Source organism: Myxine glutinosa, chromosome 6 (assembly GCF_964187855.1).
Source record: "Myxine glutinosa chromosome 6, kmMyxGlut1.1, whole genome shotgun sequence".
In the NCBI taxonomy this organism is placed as follows: Eukaryota; Metazoa; Chordata; class Myxini; order Myxiniformes; family Myxinidae; genus Myxine; species Myxine glutinosa.
Window position 1 is genome coordinate 141166722 of NC_136266.1, and position 19416 is coordinate 141186137.

At 47.0% G+C, this 19416-nt stretch overlaps 1 protein-coding gene across 1 annotated transcript in view; it reads right to left on the minus strand.

The window, feature by feature from the left end:
- Positions 1-781: 781 nt before the first annotated feature.
- Positions 782-19416, minus strand: part of LOC137430377 (EF-hand domain-containing protein D2) — a 39804-nt gene continuing 21169 nt past the window's right edge. Inside the window, exons 2-5 of the mRNA XM_078780616.1 lie at positions 13794-13941; positions 8150-8284; positions 2167-3115; positions 782-1369 (exon numbers count right to left, since the gene is read on the minus strand). Coding sequence (XP_078636742.1) covers positions 2981-3115; positions 8150-8284; positions 13794-13941 — 418 coding nt within the window. The 3' untranslated portion in view covers positions 782-1369; positions 2167-2980. The remainder of the gene's footprint in view (positions 1370-2166; positions 3116-8149; positions 8285-13793; positions 13942-19416) is intronic.

The following is a 19416-nucleotide window of genomic DNA, read 5'->3' on the forward strand; positions in this document are numbered from 1 at the left end:
ATAAGGTCTGTAAAACACCACACTAAATTGCCTCCTTATTCAACTTTAATTACTTGCAAACATGGTTAAACTTTAAGTTCAACATTAGAGGAATGGAAGATTATGCCAGCCAATGCAAATGCCAAGGAACATTGCCGATACTCATACATACAAATGCAAAAGCAGTGCATTTGTATGAGTAAACCCAATAGTCCTCTGCACAGCAGAGCAGGGATGAAAGCGTGTTTTGTGAAATTGGTACAAAACAGAATGCACAAATCAATGTGGCCCAATGACAGATTGTTTATGCATGTTAGGCTCTCATTTTAAATCAGATGATGAAAATATTATCAGGCTTCCTCCCAAATAATAAATGCAGGTCTCAGAAGTAACTATGTCAAAGTCAGCCAATGGTACATTTCATTTCATAAGCCCGATGGCATTTTCCTATCCAGCATCCTCACTTCATTCCATAGTCATCCATTTAAATCTTTGTTTAATCATATTATAAATGGCATCGCTCTCTGTGGTCGAATGTCGTCTTTAGCGCTGCTATGACGGGCAGTGCAAATGGCCGCATGTGCCACCAATTGTACATTCTTGTCACAAATTTTGCAAATTATTGGGTGAAATTGGAGGATAGCAAGGTTTGCAGCAGAAAATCTACACCCCCTTTCAAAATTTTCACCTTGTGTTGCCTTATAGCCTGGAATTAAATTGCATTAATGTAGACGTTTTCCACCTTTATTTACACATCGTAATGCACAACTTCCAAAATGCAAAACGTTACGTTTGGCGCAAACCCAACGCAGCACATCACCCAAAGAACGCCATCCCTACTGTGAAGCATGGTGATGGCAGCATCATATTATGGGGATGTTTCTCATCAGCAGGGACTGGGGCACTTGTCAGGATAGAAAGGAAAAAGGTTGGAGGAAAATACAGAAAAATCCTAGAGGAAAACCTGCTGCCCTCTGCAAGAAAGCTGAAATTGGGACGGGAGTTCACCTTTCAGCATGACAACGACCCCAAGTAAACAGCCAAAGCGACACTGGAGTGGCTAAGGAACAAAAAAAGATAAATGTCCTTTAGTGGCCCAGTTAGACCGCAGACCTAAATCCAATCGAAAATCTGTGGCATGACTTGAACATTGCTGTCCATCAACGCTTCCCATGCAACCTCACTGAGCTGGAACATTTTTGTACAGAAGAATGGGCAAATATTGCCCAATCAAGGTGTGCAAGGTTGGTAGAGGCCTATCCCAACAGACTCACAGCTGTATTTCAAAGGTGCTTCCACCAAGTATCAACCCAGGGGGGTGGACACTTACCAAACAAAGATATTCTAGTTTTGCATTTTTAATTATTTTTTCTGGAATTTGTTAATCTATCTATAATTCCACTAATCTCTGTGTGTATGTTTGTATGTATGTTTGTATGTATGTTTGTCTGTGACCGCTGTTTCTCGACACCAACCGGTCCGATATACTTGAAACTTGCCAGGTATATTGCTGGGGACCCGAAGATGTGCCTTTTCAAGGTTTTAAATTAATCGCAGAAGTAGTTACCGAGCTATGTCCAAAAAACGATTCAACCAATCAGAGAGCAGCGAGCTATCACGTGTGCCGAACGTGACGAACAGACTCTGCCTCGGATGGCACATTTGAGAGCGTATTCATTTATTTCCCGTCGGCAAACTATGTTGCCGTTAAACTATGTTTTAAAACTAATTAAAACTAATTTGCGATTCATCGTAACTGCGATTTGCGACCTTCCGGACAGTCAAATGAGGACGTCACTTCCGGACTTACGTAGCGGCTAGCGGGCGCCATTTGGAGGAGCTGGGAGGACTCAGTCGTGATAGAGTGAGCCTGAGTGAGTATATCAAGACAAGAACAAGATCTAGAAGGAGGTATGTACGGTGCGATTCATATAATATATTGTTTAGTTATCGTCGATGAGGAATTTGGGGGCCCGATTAACTGCAGCGCCATCCGAGCTGCGGCGTCGGGACGATACATTCATTGTACGGTCACATCACGCACTTACGGGCACGCCCATGGGCCCATGGGCACGCCCATGCATGCATGGGCGAAGACATTTTTTTTTTTTTTTTTTTTGGCAAGGAACGGGCACCCACGGGCACGGGCACGTCCTATATATATAGTACGGGCATGCCCTAGTTTACATTAATTTACCGAATTTTTTTTGAAATAAGGCAACAAAAGGTGAACATTTTGAAAGAGGGTGTGCACTTTCTATAGGCACTGAATTTGTTCAGCTAATAAAAATCGAATCTGAGCCCAGCTATAAACTGTCACCCCGGTGTTTTGTATTTAGGGCACGACATCAATGTGCGCGCCGTCCCGAGGATGGATATTAAACTGGTTGTCACGTCTGCTGTTATTAGTTGGTGGATGTGAAAAGCCTAGTGTCTTCACAAAGAGTAGGCGAGTTATCGCTGGCACCCTGAACAATCACAAATTCATGCTCTAGTCTACAGGGGGCACTGCATCAACAGCATCCCTGCAATAACTGATGTAAACATGTAGCCACGTGCTTTTTACAGATACAAACCAATGAACTGTACATCCCTCTCCTGCCGCCATAAACTTCCCCTCCCCCCAAAGACCTCCACAATAAAAAAAAAAGTTTGGACCAGAGTTTTTAACTCAGTTAGTAATATTATGGCAACCAAATATATTCTTGGCCTTTCAAGTCAGAAGTATAAAAGACCGTGCATTTCATGAAGCCATTCAACCACTCTGTCCCAAACTTTCTCAATCACCCTCTCTCTCCCACTCACAGTAGTGACCTGCCAAGCAGCAATAATGCAATCATAATAATAATAATTTTATGTACCATAAGGCTTTGCCTTGATAATACAAACTCTAGTCACTCACCCAAGTCTTCAGCACACATTCCCACAATTTACCTTTAAGATAAAGCAAGCACAGACAAATACAACTGATTTCATTCATGGTCTTGCACTGCATGCAGGCTCATTGCTTAAAGGCAGACTGAAGTTCTTTGAAAGCATGTTGTCGTTGTTTCTTCACTTCTGCCTCGTGCCTTTTCTCCTCCTGCTCTGCCCTGATTTCTGCTTCAAATCGGCTCCCTTCAGCCACAGCTTGCACCTGCCAAGAGAGCAACAGCTATCTTCAGGGCCAAAATAACAGCAGAAATCCTTGTGTTGTTCCACATTGCATCTGCTGAACCAACCCATCGGTAGATCAAATGTTTACACGTCGTAGAGGTCAAACGCAGTGTAAACAAAAATGTCCAGGTACTTTGCAGTCTACAAAATGCAAAGCACACAATTGAAGCTCATGGAAGAACGAGGGGACAGAAGGCAACACACTTGACAGTAGAGCCACGTATGGACAAATATAAATGTACTTAGAATGTTACAACACCTGCAGAACACCTGCATTTAAAACGAGAGAGTTCATAGAATACCTTGTCCAGCACAGTGTTCAAGTATATAATTCAATTGAAATAAAATAACGATTTTAAAGGGCATTAAAAAAAAAAATCATCTGGAAGGTTAGCGGCGTTGAAGCAGTGTCTTATACAGCACCTTATTTAACATGTCTAAGTACTGCAAAACTGGAGGTTTTTGTAAGGGCCTGAAAGGCAATTTGCATTCTACACTGTGCAAATATATAATTAAATTGAAATAAAACAGGGAGAAAAAGACATAAAATGTCACAGCCCCAGTGATTTTAGTAATTTTGATGTACACAGTTAAAGGCCGGCAGTCGGCCCTCTTTGGTCTGATGACAAAACAAGATCTTCTGCACATGTATACTCTCATGTGGTGTCCTTGTGCCAAGTTTGAACAAAAACGGACCATGCACATCATAGAAATGGTTGGGAACACGTTTAAGTAACAAAATGGCCGCCAGTCGGCCATCTTGGATCTGATCTCGAAAGAAATGACTTGCATATGTAAGCTATCATTGACTATCTGTGTGCCTAGTTTCAACAAAATCGGTTCAAACAAGATCGAGTTTGAATGTCATTTTTCTGTAACAAACTCCTGACGTGCTGAGGCAATCCTGACTTCAGATTTGGAATCAGCATGCTCAAATAAAAAAGAAATAAAGGACACCTACATTTACCTCAGTAACAGACGGAAAGTTTTTTTTTTTTTGTTGTCCAGTGAATCGGAGATCATTATCACCAGAATGTAGCATTTACTACTTTACCATTTATATATGAATTTCAGGAATGATGAAATGACCAAGTGGTGGCATTATTTTGCTGCATTTCTCATTGTATTGATATGTCGAACAGAATGGTGCAGAACACATTTACCTTTGACACAGAGCAGGATGAACCAAAAGACTGATACTTTGGAGCTGCAGTAAATGCTGGGCATCTCGTTTGCCGGCATTAGTTAAATGGCCAAGTTCTTGTGGAGTTGACCAGGAAATTTTTTGGCCCAAGCCTTTCACAAACCAGCAGACCAGGCCTGACGTCTAAATAGTTAGTGAATTTGTTCATGGCGTTGGCAATAGCTTGCCTACTCTTCATGAAAGACAGGTAGAGCAGGAACCAGAGGACCGATCAAGATAGCAGGAGGGGAGAGAGAGAGAGAGAGAGAGAGAGAGAGGGAGAGAGAGGAGAGAGAAGAGAGGAGAGAGAAGAGAGAGAGAGAAGAGAGAGAGAGAAGAGAGAGAGAGAAGAGAGAGAGAGAGGAGAGAGAAGAGAGAGGAGAGAGAAGAGAGAGGAGAGAGAGAGAGAAGAGAGAGAGAGGAGAGAGAGAGAAGAGAGAGAGAAGAGAGAGAGAAGAGAGAGAGAAGAGAGAGAGAAGATGAGAGAGAAGAGAGATAGAAGAGAGAGAGAAGAGAGAGAGAGAAGAGAGAGAGAAGAGAAGAGAGAAGAGGGAGAGAAGAGAGAGAGAAGAGAGAGAGAAGAGAGAGAGAAGAGAGAGAGAGAGGAGAGAGAAGAGAGAGAAGAGAGAAGAGAGAGGTTCTCCCACAAACATTTTAACCTCATAGGACTCCTTTTGGCGGCTTACCACTACGGCTTGCCAAGCATTCAACAAGCTCTGGTAGAACAGAGGAAGGTGGGACACATCAACTTTTTGGGATTCGATCAAAAAAGTCTCAAGGCCGTAGCCAAGCATTCCAGCTTGCCTCAGTATTCACTGTGCCACAGGGCGCCAGGGCAGTTTTTCAGCATTGAGCAGACGTATTGACTTCAGCCGAAACGCCATCAGCCGACACTTTAGGTCAATGAGCCCTTGGCCACCAAGAGACACGGGGCGGCAAAGTACGTCCATCCGCAACCAGTGGTAACCTCCCCAAAAGAAATTTACCAGTGTCTGTTGAATAGCTTTAAGCAAGCCTTCTGGTGGCTGCAAACAAATAAATTTATGCCACAGGGCAGAGGCGACCAGGGTGTTAATAATCAGTATTCGGCCTCGAAAGGACATTTGTGGAAGGAACCTTTTCCATTTGTTGAGCCGCTTGGTTGCCTGTTCTACTACTCCTTCCCAGTTAATATGGGAGTACTGATTGGGTCCAAGATAAACACCTAGGTATTTAACCCCTTCTCTTGTCCAACTTATGTCTTTTGGAAGAGACTGGAGGGGGTGGGGGGGGGGGGGGGGGGGGGTGGCGGGAAGCCTACCGGATGTACCATGAGCTGAGGACACCCACAGAACTTTGCTCTTTTGCCAGAGAGAGAGAGAGAGAGAGAGAGAGAGAGAGAGAGAGAGAGATGTATATTCTCCGGTAAATTTGAATAAATAAATTTTTTTAAAACCACCTTTAGAGGCCACTTTTCCCCACAAAGTGGGGGTTGGCCTTTTTCGGGGACCGTGGTTGTTGTTGTTTTTCGGTCCCCTTTTTGAAGCAGTGTTTTTACGGCCGGATGCCCTTCCTGCCGCCAACCCTTTTTGTCGCTTTTTACGACAAACAGGGAATTACCAGTGAACTGCAGCCTCCTCACTCTCTGCAGACCTGGACAAAATCACAGACTGGTCAAACAAGTGGAACACGTCTTTCAATCCTGACAAATCTCACACTCTTATAATGTCTCTCCGAAAGGACCGACTGGACAACCCTCACATCTACTTTCTCAACAATCCTCTCCAAGAAGTTCTGTCGCTCAAGCTTTTGGGTCTCACTATCTGCCATGATCTTTCTTGGGAAAACCACATTTCCAAGCTGGCCTCCAAAGCCAGTCGCCGACTGGGCATCCTCCGTCGTGCGAAGTCCTTCCTTGGCACACCTGAGCTCCTCACCACATACAAGGCTTTCATCCGCAGCTCAATGGAATACTGTTCCCCCCTCTGGGCTGGTGCTCCTGCCTCACACCTTGCTCGGCTTCACGCTGTTGAGGCCAAAGCTTTCAGAATCATTGGAATCTCCTGCGATGCAGTCAACTCCGAGGGCCTTTCACTCACTCACCGCAGGCAGGTTGGTGGTCTTTCTGTCTTCTACCGACTCCTCTCCGGCCTTGCTCCCCCAGCTCTCTCTGTGCTCTGTCCCCCCAATATTCCTTCAGGTCGCACAAGATCTGCCTGCAACCCTCTTATGGTTAAACTGCCAAAGTCTAGGCTCTCTGCTCACCTTCACTCTTTCATTCCCCTTTTCTCCCGCCTCTGGAACAAACTCCCCCACTCCCTTCAATCCCACTCCTCCCTCCAGGTCTTTAAAACAGCTGTTCACCACCATCTCTTATCTTCCCCCATCGAAAACCTTGATCTTTTCTACGCCCGCTAATTCACCCCAGAGTCCTTGCAGTGTTCATATGTTTTATTCCTCTCCCACCTCCCGCCAAGTCCTCCCGATGTCCCTGCTCTCAAATGTTGTGCTTGTGTCCTTCCCCCTCTCTCCCCATCTTGTCTGCCGCTCCCCTTGTTTTTTTGTGTGTCTGTTTGTCTTTTTGTGTGATTAATGTTAGCTCTTTCACGAGCCTCGATCTTGTATACAAAAAGAGAAAGAGAGAAAGAGAAAGAGAAAGAGAAAGAGAAAGAGAAAGAGAAAGAGAAAGAGAGAGCATGTGTTTATGGGCTGGGTTTTTATAACACCCCAACCCCTTCCCGAATGTTCATGGGTCTCAATTGGCCGCCGGGGGTCACGTGACATGACAGCCCCTCATTGGTCACCCTCGGCCACTCCTCCATGCCTTCCCTTTAGCTCCCACTGGTTGCTCGCTGCTCCTCCTCACAGGAATGTCTGGTTCCTCCTTCGGGGAAGGTTTTATTCCTCTTTCAGGCCTGCAGGGCCTGGTCTAGTCCCATGACGAGGCACTTTAGGCCTCAACGAGGCCTACAATCATCCTGCCTGACTCAACGCATTATTTGTTTTCTTTCTAAACACTGGAAAGGGCCTATGCTTTACATTTAATACGAAATAACTAACTATAGGAGGCTACATGTTGTGGTGTAACTAACTATAGGGGGGTTGCCTTTATTTGCAAAACTGCAACAATATGTTAATATATCAGTTTATCCTTTAGTTACATTATTAAAAGGGAAGCTATAGACCAACGTTAATGTTAAGATGTGATTAGCGATGCGATAAAACGTCGGAGTTATAAATTTTAGCATTTTTGTTTTCCGTTGCGGATGATTGGGGGAAAATTTCCCGACGTCGAAATAAAATTTCAATGTCACCGCGGTGTCGAGGGGACGATGCAGAGAAGAACGAGTGGTCGCATGATCTTGTACGATGTAAAATAAATAAAATGCAGTGGCTGTGACATGTGTACCAACAAGTGTACAACACAACAACTTTGCCTGGACGAGTGTGCATGTTTGGGTTCAGAGGTTCAAAATCACAAGAAATTAATGGATAGTGTCCACAACATTTGACATACGAATCGTTAGTAACCAGAGGCAGGTCCTAAGCACAAGAAAAAGAAGTCAGGACACGGACTGCCAAGCACTCAGACTCGGCATCAACTACAACACTGGTGTATAGTCAAATTTCTTGTTGCATCGCTTCCATGATACCCACCTGTGTTGACCGGAAACACCGTCCCACCCCACCACTCCTCCTCACTCCTTTCCTAAACTCCTGAATCCATTCTCACAATTTAATTTATATTCAGAAGGTAATTTTGCTATGAAGAGAACAAAAGGTAGACCATGGATGTAATTCCTCCTACCCCCATCAATAGGTAACTAAATGATTTGTGTAAAGTAACCGTACCTTGGCTTCAAAGAAGGTCTTTGCACCCTTAACGCCCTCAGTGGAGACGTCGATCTCAGATCGGCGGGCAAGTGCCATTAGGCCGCTGTCCTCAGCCAGTTCACCGGCGGCCGCCTTGCGGAAGATCAAAAGGAACTAAACGCAGTAGAGAAGGAAGTTGGTTCAAACTCGAGTTAGTCGAACACAAAATACAAAACTTGAAAAAAAGGAAAGAAAAGAAAAAAATAAAATAATAATAATAATAAAAATAATAAATAATTTTATAAATTCATTAAATAATAATAATAATAAAGAAGCTTGGAACCAAAATTGTAAATGGAAAAATTGTGACATAAAATGCTTTACGACAAAACTATCAGAATAACAACTGGGGAAGGTAGGGGGGGAGATTTGCTATAACTGGTGCAAGCCAAAATTTATACAATTATATATAAATGTGTTGCTCTGCTGTCTCTGCTGTAGCAGCACTCATTTCTATGCTTTGCCATATATGACATTTTGTAGACCTCTGCATGGCTTATTTATTGAGATGACAGGTTCTGTTATGAGATTTTGATGTTTATTACACCAGAAACGATGGCAATGCCTCCTCTGCTGCCTCAGCCTTTATCACCATCATGAAAATGAAAAGTCCCTCTTGAGCAGCATTGGAGTGAGGAAGTGTCATGAGCATTTTGGACAACTGTGGAAGAAGAAGAACTCCAAAGTAGTCATCCTGCATCATTCACTGACCTCACCTCTGCCATGGCAGCCCAAAAGTGATCTATAGTTGCATCCTGAGATGGGTCGAACGTCGGAAACTCAGAGCTATGAATCAATGGCTCCCAGTTGTCTCAGGACCGCAATGCCAAGCTATCTATCTCATCTCCAGTGAATGAGTGAAGGGATTTGGATTTGCCAGCTCACAACACTTTTGACATACGTTTTACTGTAGCGGTTACCGGAAGCATGACACAATTGCCTTGCACCGGCCGATGACGCAACCGGTGAGCGGTCACTTGTCCGGACTCGCCCGGGCGTGTCCAGACTTGCCTTTGCCATTTGCATACCACGCCCCGCCTGAGGCGTGGCTTTTGTGTGTTGAACTTTACTTATAAATTGCCGCCCGTTCGATGGGCTGATTCAGTGCTTTTGAGTTCTTTCGAGTGAGCTGGAAATAAATAGCTCAGTGAAACTTCATTCCTGGCGTCGTTCATTTTGTCCGGTTTTATCGTGCGAGCATAGCTCCCACAATTGGTAACCCCTTTTCAAGAACATGGCGATGGAGTCATCTGTAGCTTTGAAGCTCCCGGGCTTTTGGGAATCGCACGCGGCCGTCTGGTTCGCCCAAGCGGATTCTCAATTCGCCCTGCGGAACATCACGGAGGACACGACGCGCTACCACCATGTGGTCTCCGCGCTCAATGGCTCCACTGCGCCCGGGTCCTGAGCTTCCTACAGAACCCGCCGAACGCCGACAAATACGGCGCGCTCAAAGGCCTACTCCTAGGTGCGTTTGGACTCACGGAGACCGAACGCGCACGACAACTACTCGACCTCCCGGAGCTGGGTGAGGCCCGTCCATCTGAGCGCATGGACCACATGCTGGCTCTACTCGGCGACCACAGCCCGGATTTCCTCTTCCGCGAGCTGTTCCTCCAGCAGCTACCCGGGCAGGTACGGTTAGCTTTGGCTAACTTGCCCATCACGGACCGTCGCGCCCGGGCCAAGGAGGCCGATAAATTTTTCTCGGCCAGGCGACACGTCGGACCGGCCGCCTGGAACCCTGGGCCAACCGAGGCAACGCCCGCGCCATGACCGGCGCCACCACCGGCCGAGTCAGCGCCACTGGCGGCAGCGACCGCCGCGACGCCCTGTCGACCGAACCCAACGCGACCGCCGGAGCCTCCACCAGAGCGGACCATGTGCTATTACCACGCCAGGTTCGGGCAGAAGGCCAGAACGTGCCGCCAACCATGCACTTTTGGCAGGTCGGAAAACGACCAGGCTGGCGCTCGCTGCCTGCCATGAGCGTCGACCATTCGGGCAGCCTTCTGTTTATCACGGACACAGCGTCCGGGCGGCGTTTTTTGTGCGACACCGGCGCTCAGTTGAGCGTGATACCCGCCTCGGTGCAGGACAAACAGGCCGCGCTGTGCGGCCCCGCCTTGGTCACCGCAAACGGCTCCTCCATCCGCAACTTCGGTTCGCGCAGTGTCGCATTCTGCTTCGGGGGCCAGCGCTTCCGGTGGGACTTCATCACGACGAACGTGCCCATGGCCTTGATGAGTGCAGATTTTCTTTGCGCGCATGGGCTTTTGGTCGACGTCAAACGGCGTCGGCTCATCAACGCGGAGACCTTCAGCTCGCTCGCTTGCTCATTGAGCGGCTCCGCTCCGACCAAGCTAGCCTGCGCGCTCCCGGCCGTGGACGATTTCACCCGCCTACTCGCTGAGTTTCCCGCCCTCACGCAGCCGACGTTTTCGGCCGTCGCCGTCAAGCACGGCGTCGAACACCACATCCCGACCACAGGTCCAACGGTCTACGCCAGGGCTCGTCGCCTCGACCCGACCAAACTCGCCGTGGCGAAGGGGGAATTCGACGCGCTGAAGCGAATGGGCATTGTGCGGCGCTCGAATAGCGCGTGGGCCTCGCCCCTGCACATCGTGCCCAAACCAGGTGGCGGATGGCGACCATGCGGCGATTACCGCCACCTCAACGACGCCACCACCACCCCCGACCGGTACCCGATACCACACATACAGGACTTTTCCGCCCGTTTGGCGGGGCGGGTGATCTTTTCCAAGGTCAACCTCATTCGGGGCTACCACCAGGTACCCGTCCGGCCGGCGGACGTGCCGAAGACTGAGGTAATTACACCTTTTGGTCTCTTCGAGTTCCTTCGCATGCCGTTCGGCCTTAAGAACGCGGCCCAGGCCTTCCAGCGGCTGATGCACAGCGTGCTGCGCGACCTCACCTTCCTTTTCGTCTACTTGGACGACATTCTCATCGCCAGCACTTTCCGGGCGGAGCACCTCATCCACCTGCGCACGCTTTTTGAGCGCCTCGGGCAGCACGGCCTCATCATCAACCTGGCGAAATGCCAGTTTGGCGTAACGGCCATCGACTTCCTGGGGCACCGCATCACGAAGCGCGGGGCCGTCCCGCTGCCTACCAAGGTGGAGGCAGTCACAAGTTTCCCGCGCCCCCGCTCCATCAAGGCCCCACAGGAATTTTTGGGGATGGTAAATTTCTACCACCGGTTCATGCCTCGCGCCGCCCAACTCATGCGCCCACTGTACGAAGCCCTCCGGGGCAAGCCGGCCAAGCACGACGTCGCCTGGACCACAGAGATGGACGCGGCGTTCACGGGCGCTAAGCTGGCCCTCGCCAACGCGACCATGCTGGCGCACCCGGAGCTCGACGCACCCATCGCCCTCACCACGGACGCTTCCGACTACGCGGTGGGTGCCGTGCATGAACAGTGGGTGAACGGGGCTTGGCAACCGCTGGCCTTCTTCAGCTGGCAGCTTCGCCCTAACGAGCGCAAGTATAGCGCTTTCGACCGCGAGCTCCTCCGCCTTTACCTGGCTGTTCGCCACTTCCGCCATCTTTAGGAGGGCCGCCCATTCACGGCGTTTGTGGACCACAAACCCCTTGTCTTCGCCATGGCCAAGGTTACAGAGCCGTGGTCGGCCGCCAGCAGCACCACCTCTGCCATGTCCGAATTTACGACGGACACCCGGCACGTCACGGGCAAGGACAACGCTGTGGCCGATTGCCTCTCCCGGTCCGGCGCGAACGCCGTTCACCTGGGTGTGGACTTCGCCCGCATGGCGGCCGACCAGAACGCCGACCCCACGGTGCAAGCCCTCCGGACAGCCAACACAGGCACAGTTCTCCTGTGCGACGTTTCCCTGGGCCAACCTCGCCCCATCGGGCCCACCGGATGGCAGCGGCACATTTTTGACGCCCTCCACGGCCTTTCCCCCCCGGGCCGGAAGGCGTCGCAGAAGCTCGTGGCAGCAAACTTCGTCTGGCACGGGCTCCGTAAGGACGTCCGCGACTGGGCCAACGCCTGTGTAGCCTGCCAACGCGCGAAGGTCCACCGGCACACCCAGGCCCCGTTGGCATCCTTCAACGTGCCCGCGCGGTGCTTCGACCACGTCAATGTGGACCTGGTGGGACCCCTTCCCTCCTCGCGGGGCTTCACCCACCTCCTCACGATGGTGGACAGGACCACCAGGTGGCCGGAGGGTGTCCCGCTGGCATCAACGACATCCGCCGACGTGGCGCAGGCCTTCATTGGCACCTGGATTGCCCGTTTCGGCACGCCCTCGGACATCTCCTCCGCCAGAGGCCCGCAATTCGCCTCCGAGCTTTTGGGCGCGGTCGCCCAGGCCTTGGGGGTCAAGCTACACCGCACCACGGCCTACCACCCCCAAGCCAACGGCTTGTGTGAGCGGTTCCACTGCTCGATGAAGGCCGCTCTCAGGGCCAGCCTCCAGGACGAGCAGGGCCAGCCTTGAAGGGTAGACAACACATCTTGCTGTAAGGTCTCATTAGTGTATTGATCTGCCATCAGATTGCAATGGATATGGATCAAGTTGTTGCAAAAGGTTTCAGTAGGACCATCCCGCATCATGACATTTCCATTTACAAAATTTGCGACTTCCTGGACACAGACTGGGGAATATCTCTCATTGAGTCTTCTGTAGACCCATGCATTTACCATCATGCCTTGCAAGGAGAAACCTGGATATGTCACCGAATACAACACTTGCCTCATTTAACCACTGCAGGCATGCTTGGATGTGTCGAGGTGCAAGTCTTGGACGATGAACAGCTGACAAGTATGAATCCCTGCATCACAGAGATACCTCAAGACGGTGCGGGCACTTATCCTGCGAGGTCCAGAGAATGTATTTGCAGTCCTCTTGGCAGTTTGAAACCGATTGCGTGGATGAGTTGTGCGAATGTATCGGTCTTGAACAGGAGTCGGATGAAGTCTTCCGAGGTCATAAACATTTGCTCTCCTCATGTTGCTCGCCTCGTTGCTCTCATTTGCTCTCCTCACGCCTTACAACATGGCTAATGGAAGATCCTGTTTGAAGGTGTCCAATTATTTGATTCCTCTCATTTCCTTGAAGGCATGGCATTGTAATCGATTAGTAAAGTGTGGAATCAGCACGGGGGATTTTTTTTATAGATTTTTTTTAGATGAACCACATGGTGGCACCTCAGAACGAATGTTTCAAATTTGCTCAGAATGCCTCACGTCACCTCTAAAAACCTAAGGGTACATGAGTTGCATGTGCTGAACGATTATTACATGAGGCAATTATGTTACTTGGAAACTTGCAATCAGGTGTTCCACACATCCCTCGTGCATTTTTGGGACTTGGAACGAATGCTGGAACAGTCCTTCAACAATTACATTTTAAATTCTGTCGGATAAGTTTTTAAGGTGAAGTGTGTGTATGTGTGTATGTGTGTAATCCCTTGCCTTTGCTGAAAGAACACCCAGGTCATGATGGGACATTTTTCTTAGATAGAGAGGTGTCTATAAAAGATAGCGACTACTGTATGTGCAAAACAATAATCATCAGTTTCAATAATCAAATAGTAGTTGTCGGAAGAACAGTTCAATTCAATATGCAATTACCTCTCGGAAGCTTAGCTTGTCATCAAAATCCTCATCCACTTCCTTGATCATGTTCTTCAGACCGAGGTGCGTCTCTGGAGCCTCAAGCTTTTCCATCATAAGTTTCAACTCCATAAGATCGATGAAGCCATCTTTGCCCGCATCGTACCTGCACACGTGATGGGAATCAAGATGGCAACTCCAGCTATACAAGCAGAATACTTTTACAAAGTTATGAACCACGCTGCAAAGAAAAAAAACAAGCATAACCACACTGTGGTCACAATCCGCAACAAAATCCGGCAGTGTACCGAATGGGAAACGCGCATTTAATGTGCTATTAAAAAATTAACACAACACCTCACTGTGCGTTCTGACGGACTTGATTAAACCTTACGATTATTCGACATATGATTAAATTTTTCGGGGTCCCACATTGTGAGTAACACTGAACCCACACAAAGCCAATGGTTTTAGTAATATGTGCAACATAACTCTTGATTACCATGCATTCTGATGGGCTTGGTTAAACCTTACTATTATTCGATTTATGATTACATTTTTACCTCCACCACCTAAGGTGGTTGGAGGTTATGTTTTCACCCCTGTCTGTCTGTCTGTATGTGAACAAGGTATCTCAAAAAGTTGTGGACGGATTCGGACGAAATTTGGCAGAGCGGAAGAGGTAACATATGTGACAAGAATGAAATGATTAGATTTTGGTGAAGATCCGGATCCAAATCAGGAAATTTTAAAGTGATTCTTCACCATTGGGAGATAGGGCCAAAAACGACATCTAACATATCTCAAAAAAAGTTATGGACGGATTTGGATGAAACTTGGTGGACAAGTTGGGTGTGTGAAAAGACCGAATCGATTTGATTTTGGTGAAGATCTGAATATGGATTCGGAAAAAAATAATTATTTAATTTTTAAGTGATTCTTCATCATTGAGATCGGACGAAAAGCGATATATAACGTATTTTAAAAAAGTTGTGGATGACATGCCTAAACTTGGTGGACGAGTTGGTTAGGTGACAAGAACAAGCCGATTAGATTTTGGTGCAGGTCCAAATCCAGATCTGGCCCATCAGTGGGATACAAAACAAACTGTTCAGCCTGGCAGAGGTATGCACTCTACCGAGTGCCATTCTAGTTGTTCAAATTTACAGGTAGTGTATAATAATTGCAACAAACACTGGCAGTAAATAATCAGCAGAGGCCTACAGGCTTAATGCGATAGGCCCACCAGAAAACCAAGATAGCGGCCATAACATTTTGTCTTGGTGCTATGGTGCCATGGTGGGTGGAATCAAGAGACAGATGTGGGTGTGATCCTGCAGCTGCCCGACCAATGGGTGCACATTTTAGGAATCTATAATCAACAACAACGTGAATCTCTTGTAGACCTGTGATATGACGCAGGTAAAAAAAAAAAAAATTAATATAAAAAAAAAAGAAGCTTTGCCAAGAACAAGGCGGTTTCAAAGAAAGACCACAACCCCATCACCAAATTCACGAAACAGGTAAGCTATCCACAGTTGAGGTTGCGTGTAGTGCACATATACCTGACAAATGCACAGGAAATACAAAACAAAAATACTTATTTCTTCCCTCAAGTACTTATTTGGCTGCTCAAATACTCAACTCAGCAGAGCAGCCATTAAAATCTTCCGATTCTTTTCAATTTATCTATCATGGCCTTAACGACAATGCATCAGCATGTCTGCAATTCTCAACTGAGCATTTGCAGCGGCTTCCTGGACTTGTTGCTGCAAGTACCGGTTCAAATGTGTACATTTTGCCAGTTTATTCTCACTAGTGTAATTCTCACTTAACTTCATTGCATGTCTATCTGTGAGTGTCGATGAGGATGTAAAATAAAGTACAAATGCAAAAAGGCTCGATTATCTTACTTTAATTCACCAAATGTCCGTCTGTCTGTCTGTTCATCCGTTCGAAGGTACCGTAAAAACTGCTGAACCGATCGCAACGATATTTTGGGTGGGTAATCCTGGGATCTCCAAGAGTAAAATAGGCTATTTAGTTTTCCCAATGTCAGCTTGAGTCTCCAGCATTCTCAGGTTTGGACTCCTGCATAACATTCGCGTTCACATAACGTTCATTGTGACGATGTTTTCATTGTGATGGTTGTTTTCCCGGGTGCCGCACAAACGGCTGCACAGATCTCTGCACAGCTGCACCGATCAAACTCGGTGACCTCGGACAAAGACCTTTTATAAGACCACGGGTTGAATCCCTGCTTGAGAAAATTCCAAACCCCTCCCCGCCATCACGGCCGTCTATCCAACTTACAATCCCACGAGATATGTGGAAAGGACGACCCAAAACCAATATAAACATCATTAAACATCATTCGTATATAAACATCATTAAAAGTAAATGACCTCGGCCAAAGTTCAAACAACATTTACCGTATTTTCCGGTGTATCAACCGCGGTTTTTTACCGACGGGAAAACCCTAAAAAAGGGGGTGCGGTTGATACACAGTAACAGAAAAATTTGTGCATTGAAAAACTGTCATATCAACGGGACGTAATCTTTATATTACTTTGGGGTTGCGGGGATACAATGATGAATGATTGTCAATTACGTTACTAAGGTAGGTTCAACGCCGATTACTGCTGCCAGTCAAAATACAAGAAAGTTTGAAGTTTGCAATATTTGATTTTTCTATGCGTGTTTGTGAAAATGTGTACTTTCACTAGTCCTCTTTGAATGACAGGTCACATAGTGAATAGAGTGTGCTAAATAAAGACAGGATTAAGTCACAAAACAAAAGCGTCAACATGGTAAACAGGATGTTTTGCATGGGACATTATGACGTACCTATTGTCTAACCAACGCCGCGGTAAACCTATTGAAGTCGGCTTTGATGCCGCCGCATGGGCTGGGCGAATGTATAAAACGGAGAGGTCAACGGGGAGTTTCACCATTCGTTCTATTCTGTTCGAGCTATCAAGACCAAGATTCACCATTCGCTTCTATCCTGACCAAGACCAAGCTTCACGATTCGCTTCTATCCTGACCAAGACCACGAGATGGCACCGCGATCATTCACAGCAGCTTTCAAGCTCCGTGCCTGCAGGTTTGCAGAAGAGTTTAGTAATCGGGCGGCCGGCCGACACTTCGGAATCGACGAGTTCGTCATTAGACGCTGGCGGACTAACAGACGCTGGAGACGATGGCCCTTTTCAGGGCCCCACATTGGCAAGAAAGAATAATTACGTTTTTAAAATTCTCTTTCAACTCATTTCATGTATTTTCACTCTTTCTCTGTCTTCAGTTTCTCTTTCCTTTCATCATATTTCGCTTTCCATTTTATTTATTTATTCTCTTCTCTTTTTAAAATTTTCCTGATTTAAAAAAAAAATTTTTGAAGTCGAAAATCGGGGGTGCGGTTGATACACGGGTGCGGTTGATACACCGGAAAATATGGTAATCTCTACATGAGAATTCCACATAGCTATTTGGGCGGTGAATACGCTAACAGATCGCTGTCTCCATCGATCTTGCCAAGGCCGTAACAGCTATTGGCTCAAAATCCTTTTAACTGTTGATTTGGTAGTTTTTACAATGAAGGAAACATTAACAATGTTGTTAAAAGTTTATTGTGTGATTAATTTGTGATTGGAGTTATGTTGTTTGGAATGAAAAAAAGAGATATCGAGTTCAAGTGAATGACGACATGCCATGATGGTTTCTACTTTCTGAACGCGAACTTCGCAGATCACCATATGCAGATTCGCCATGGTCCAACGATTGACGTTTCTATACGTGAACGTACCCGTTTGTTTGTGAACGGGTACGTTTTTCATGGACATCCTTCACGAACTTGCTGTCCATGTCTGACGTGTGACTGTAGGTGCAACAGGAAAGTGGAATTTATTGGTTTCATGTTTTAGCATCCGCCGTATCTGCATTGCCCATTTGCTTCTGGCCTCCCACCCGTGCATAGCACGGGTATCTCCCGAGTAACACGTAATTGTTGGTTTCGTGACTGTGGTTGTCGTTGTTTGTGTGCTCCTTCCGTGTACCTTTTTTTTTTTTCTATCGAGTTAAACAAATATTAATATTGTGTGCTCCTCCTGTGTCCTTCCAAAGGGTCCTGCTGTCGTAGAATAATAAACGTCACCATTAGAACTGCTACATCAAAGCTCCCATTCCCACATCATCTTCCTCAATCCTGGAAAGAGAAACTTTTAAAACAGGCACCAATGTGATTAAACGGACACGAACAGATTCATGAATGCTGAGGCCCTCTCAGTCTCAAACTGTCAGATGACGTGTAACGGTGTAACTATGTTTTCGAGATCAGTCAAAGGGATTTTGGTGCTTGGAAAGATAAAAACGTTTCGAGTTTCAGGATGATTAAGCTGAAAAACACCATAACAAGCAGTGTCGATGTATTTTAATACGCCACTTTCACATCCGTGGAAGCTCCATTTCCTAGCCTTGGGTTATCCTTCAATGAACCAAAGCCTGCAGATGACGGAAAGATGAAAGCAAGTAATTTTGTCACGAGTCACCATAATTGAGACACCTGTCATCGACATTTGATGCAAGCTCATGCACGATGACAAATGAACATTCAAATGCAAATCAAAGCTCCATTTACATAGCGATGTGTGTTTGACCTGGTTAAATCATCAAGTTGCTAGACTGCACAGCCCGAGGTCCTTGCATCATTAACAAGTCAGAAGCCGGAGCACATATTCAAATGTCCTTTCTTCCATGCTTGCAATTTGCAGGTTTCATCGCTCACCCTCACAGATGTGACAAGCACCTGGTTTTCCGACACATTAAAGAAACATGCTGCCATTTTAAGACGTTTCCCTTCACAAGTTAAAAAATTATTATTATTTTAAAACCGGGCTGGCAGGATGGCCTCGAGCGACGCACGCTCACCTGTAAGCTGTCTATCCTGGGTTTGAATCTCGCCCCGGCTATAAACTGTCATCCCAGTGATTTATCAATGCATGTGCCGTCTCTCGGATGGTAGACATTGAAAAAAAAACCCACGGTGTCCTTGAGGGGGGTGGGGGGGAAGGTTACCTGTGAGGTAGTTATGGGCACAATTAAAATTGGCCTGTTACCCCCTGAGGGTAGAAGAGATGCCACAGATAAAAGGCAGAAAAAAACCACCTTTAGAGGCCATTTTTCCCCGCAGAGCAGGGGTTGTCCTTTTTCGGGCACCGTGGTCTCCTTTTTGAAGCAATGTTTTATGGCCGGATGCCCTTCCTGCCGCCAACCCTGTTGGTCGCCTCTTGCGACACACAGGGAATTACCAGTGAACTGGTACTCAATTTGCCGACCTCAGAAGGATGACAGGCTGAGTCAACCCCCCCTGGCGTTAATTCAGCGATCGACCAGGATTCGAACCCAGGATCCCAAGCCGGCACCCTAACCGCTAAGCCAACACCAGGCTATAAAAGGCTGTTTAGTGTAAAGAGGGGTGGACGGTCAACTACAATTTTTATATGAAGGGTGGAGGGAGAGGAGGGGCACAACCATAATTTTGAAAAGGGTGGTGGGGGGCTGTCATATGGCATTGCGCAGGATATTCAACAGACAACATAATTCACTCCCTGAAGGGAGCAGGTATTTTCTAGCGTTCAGTAAT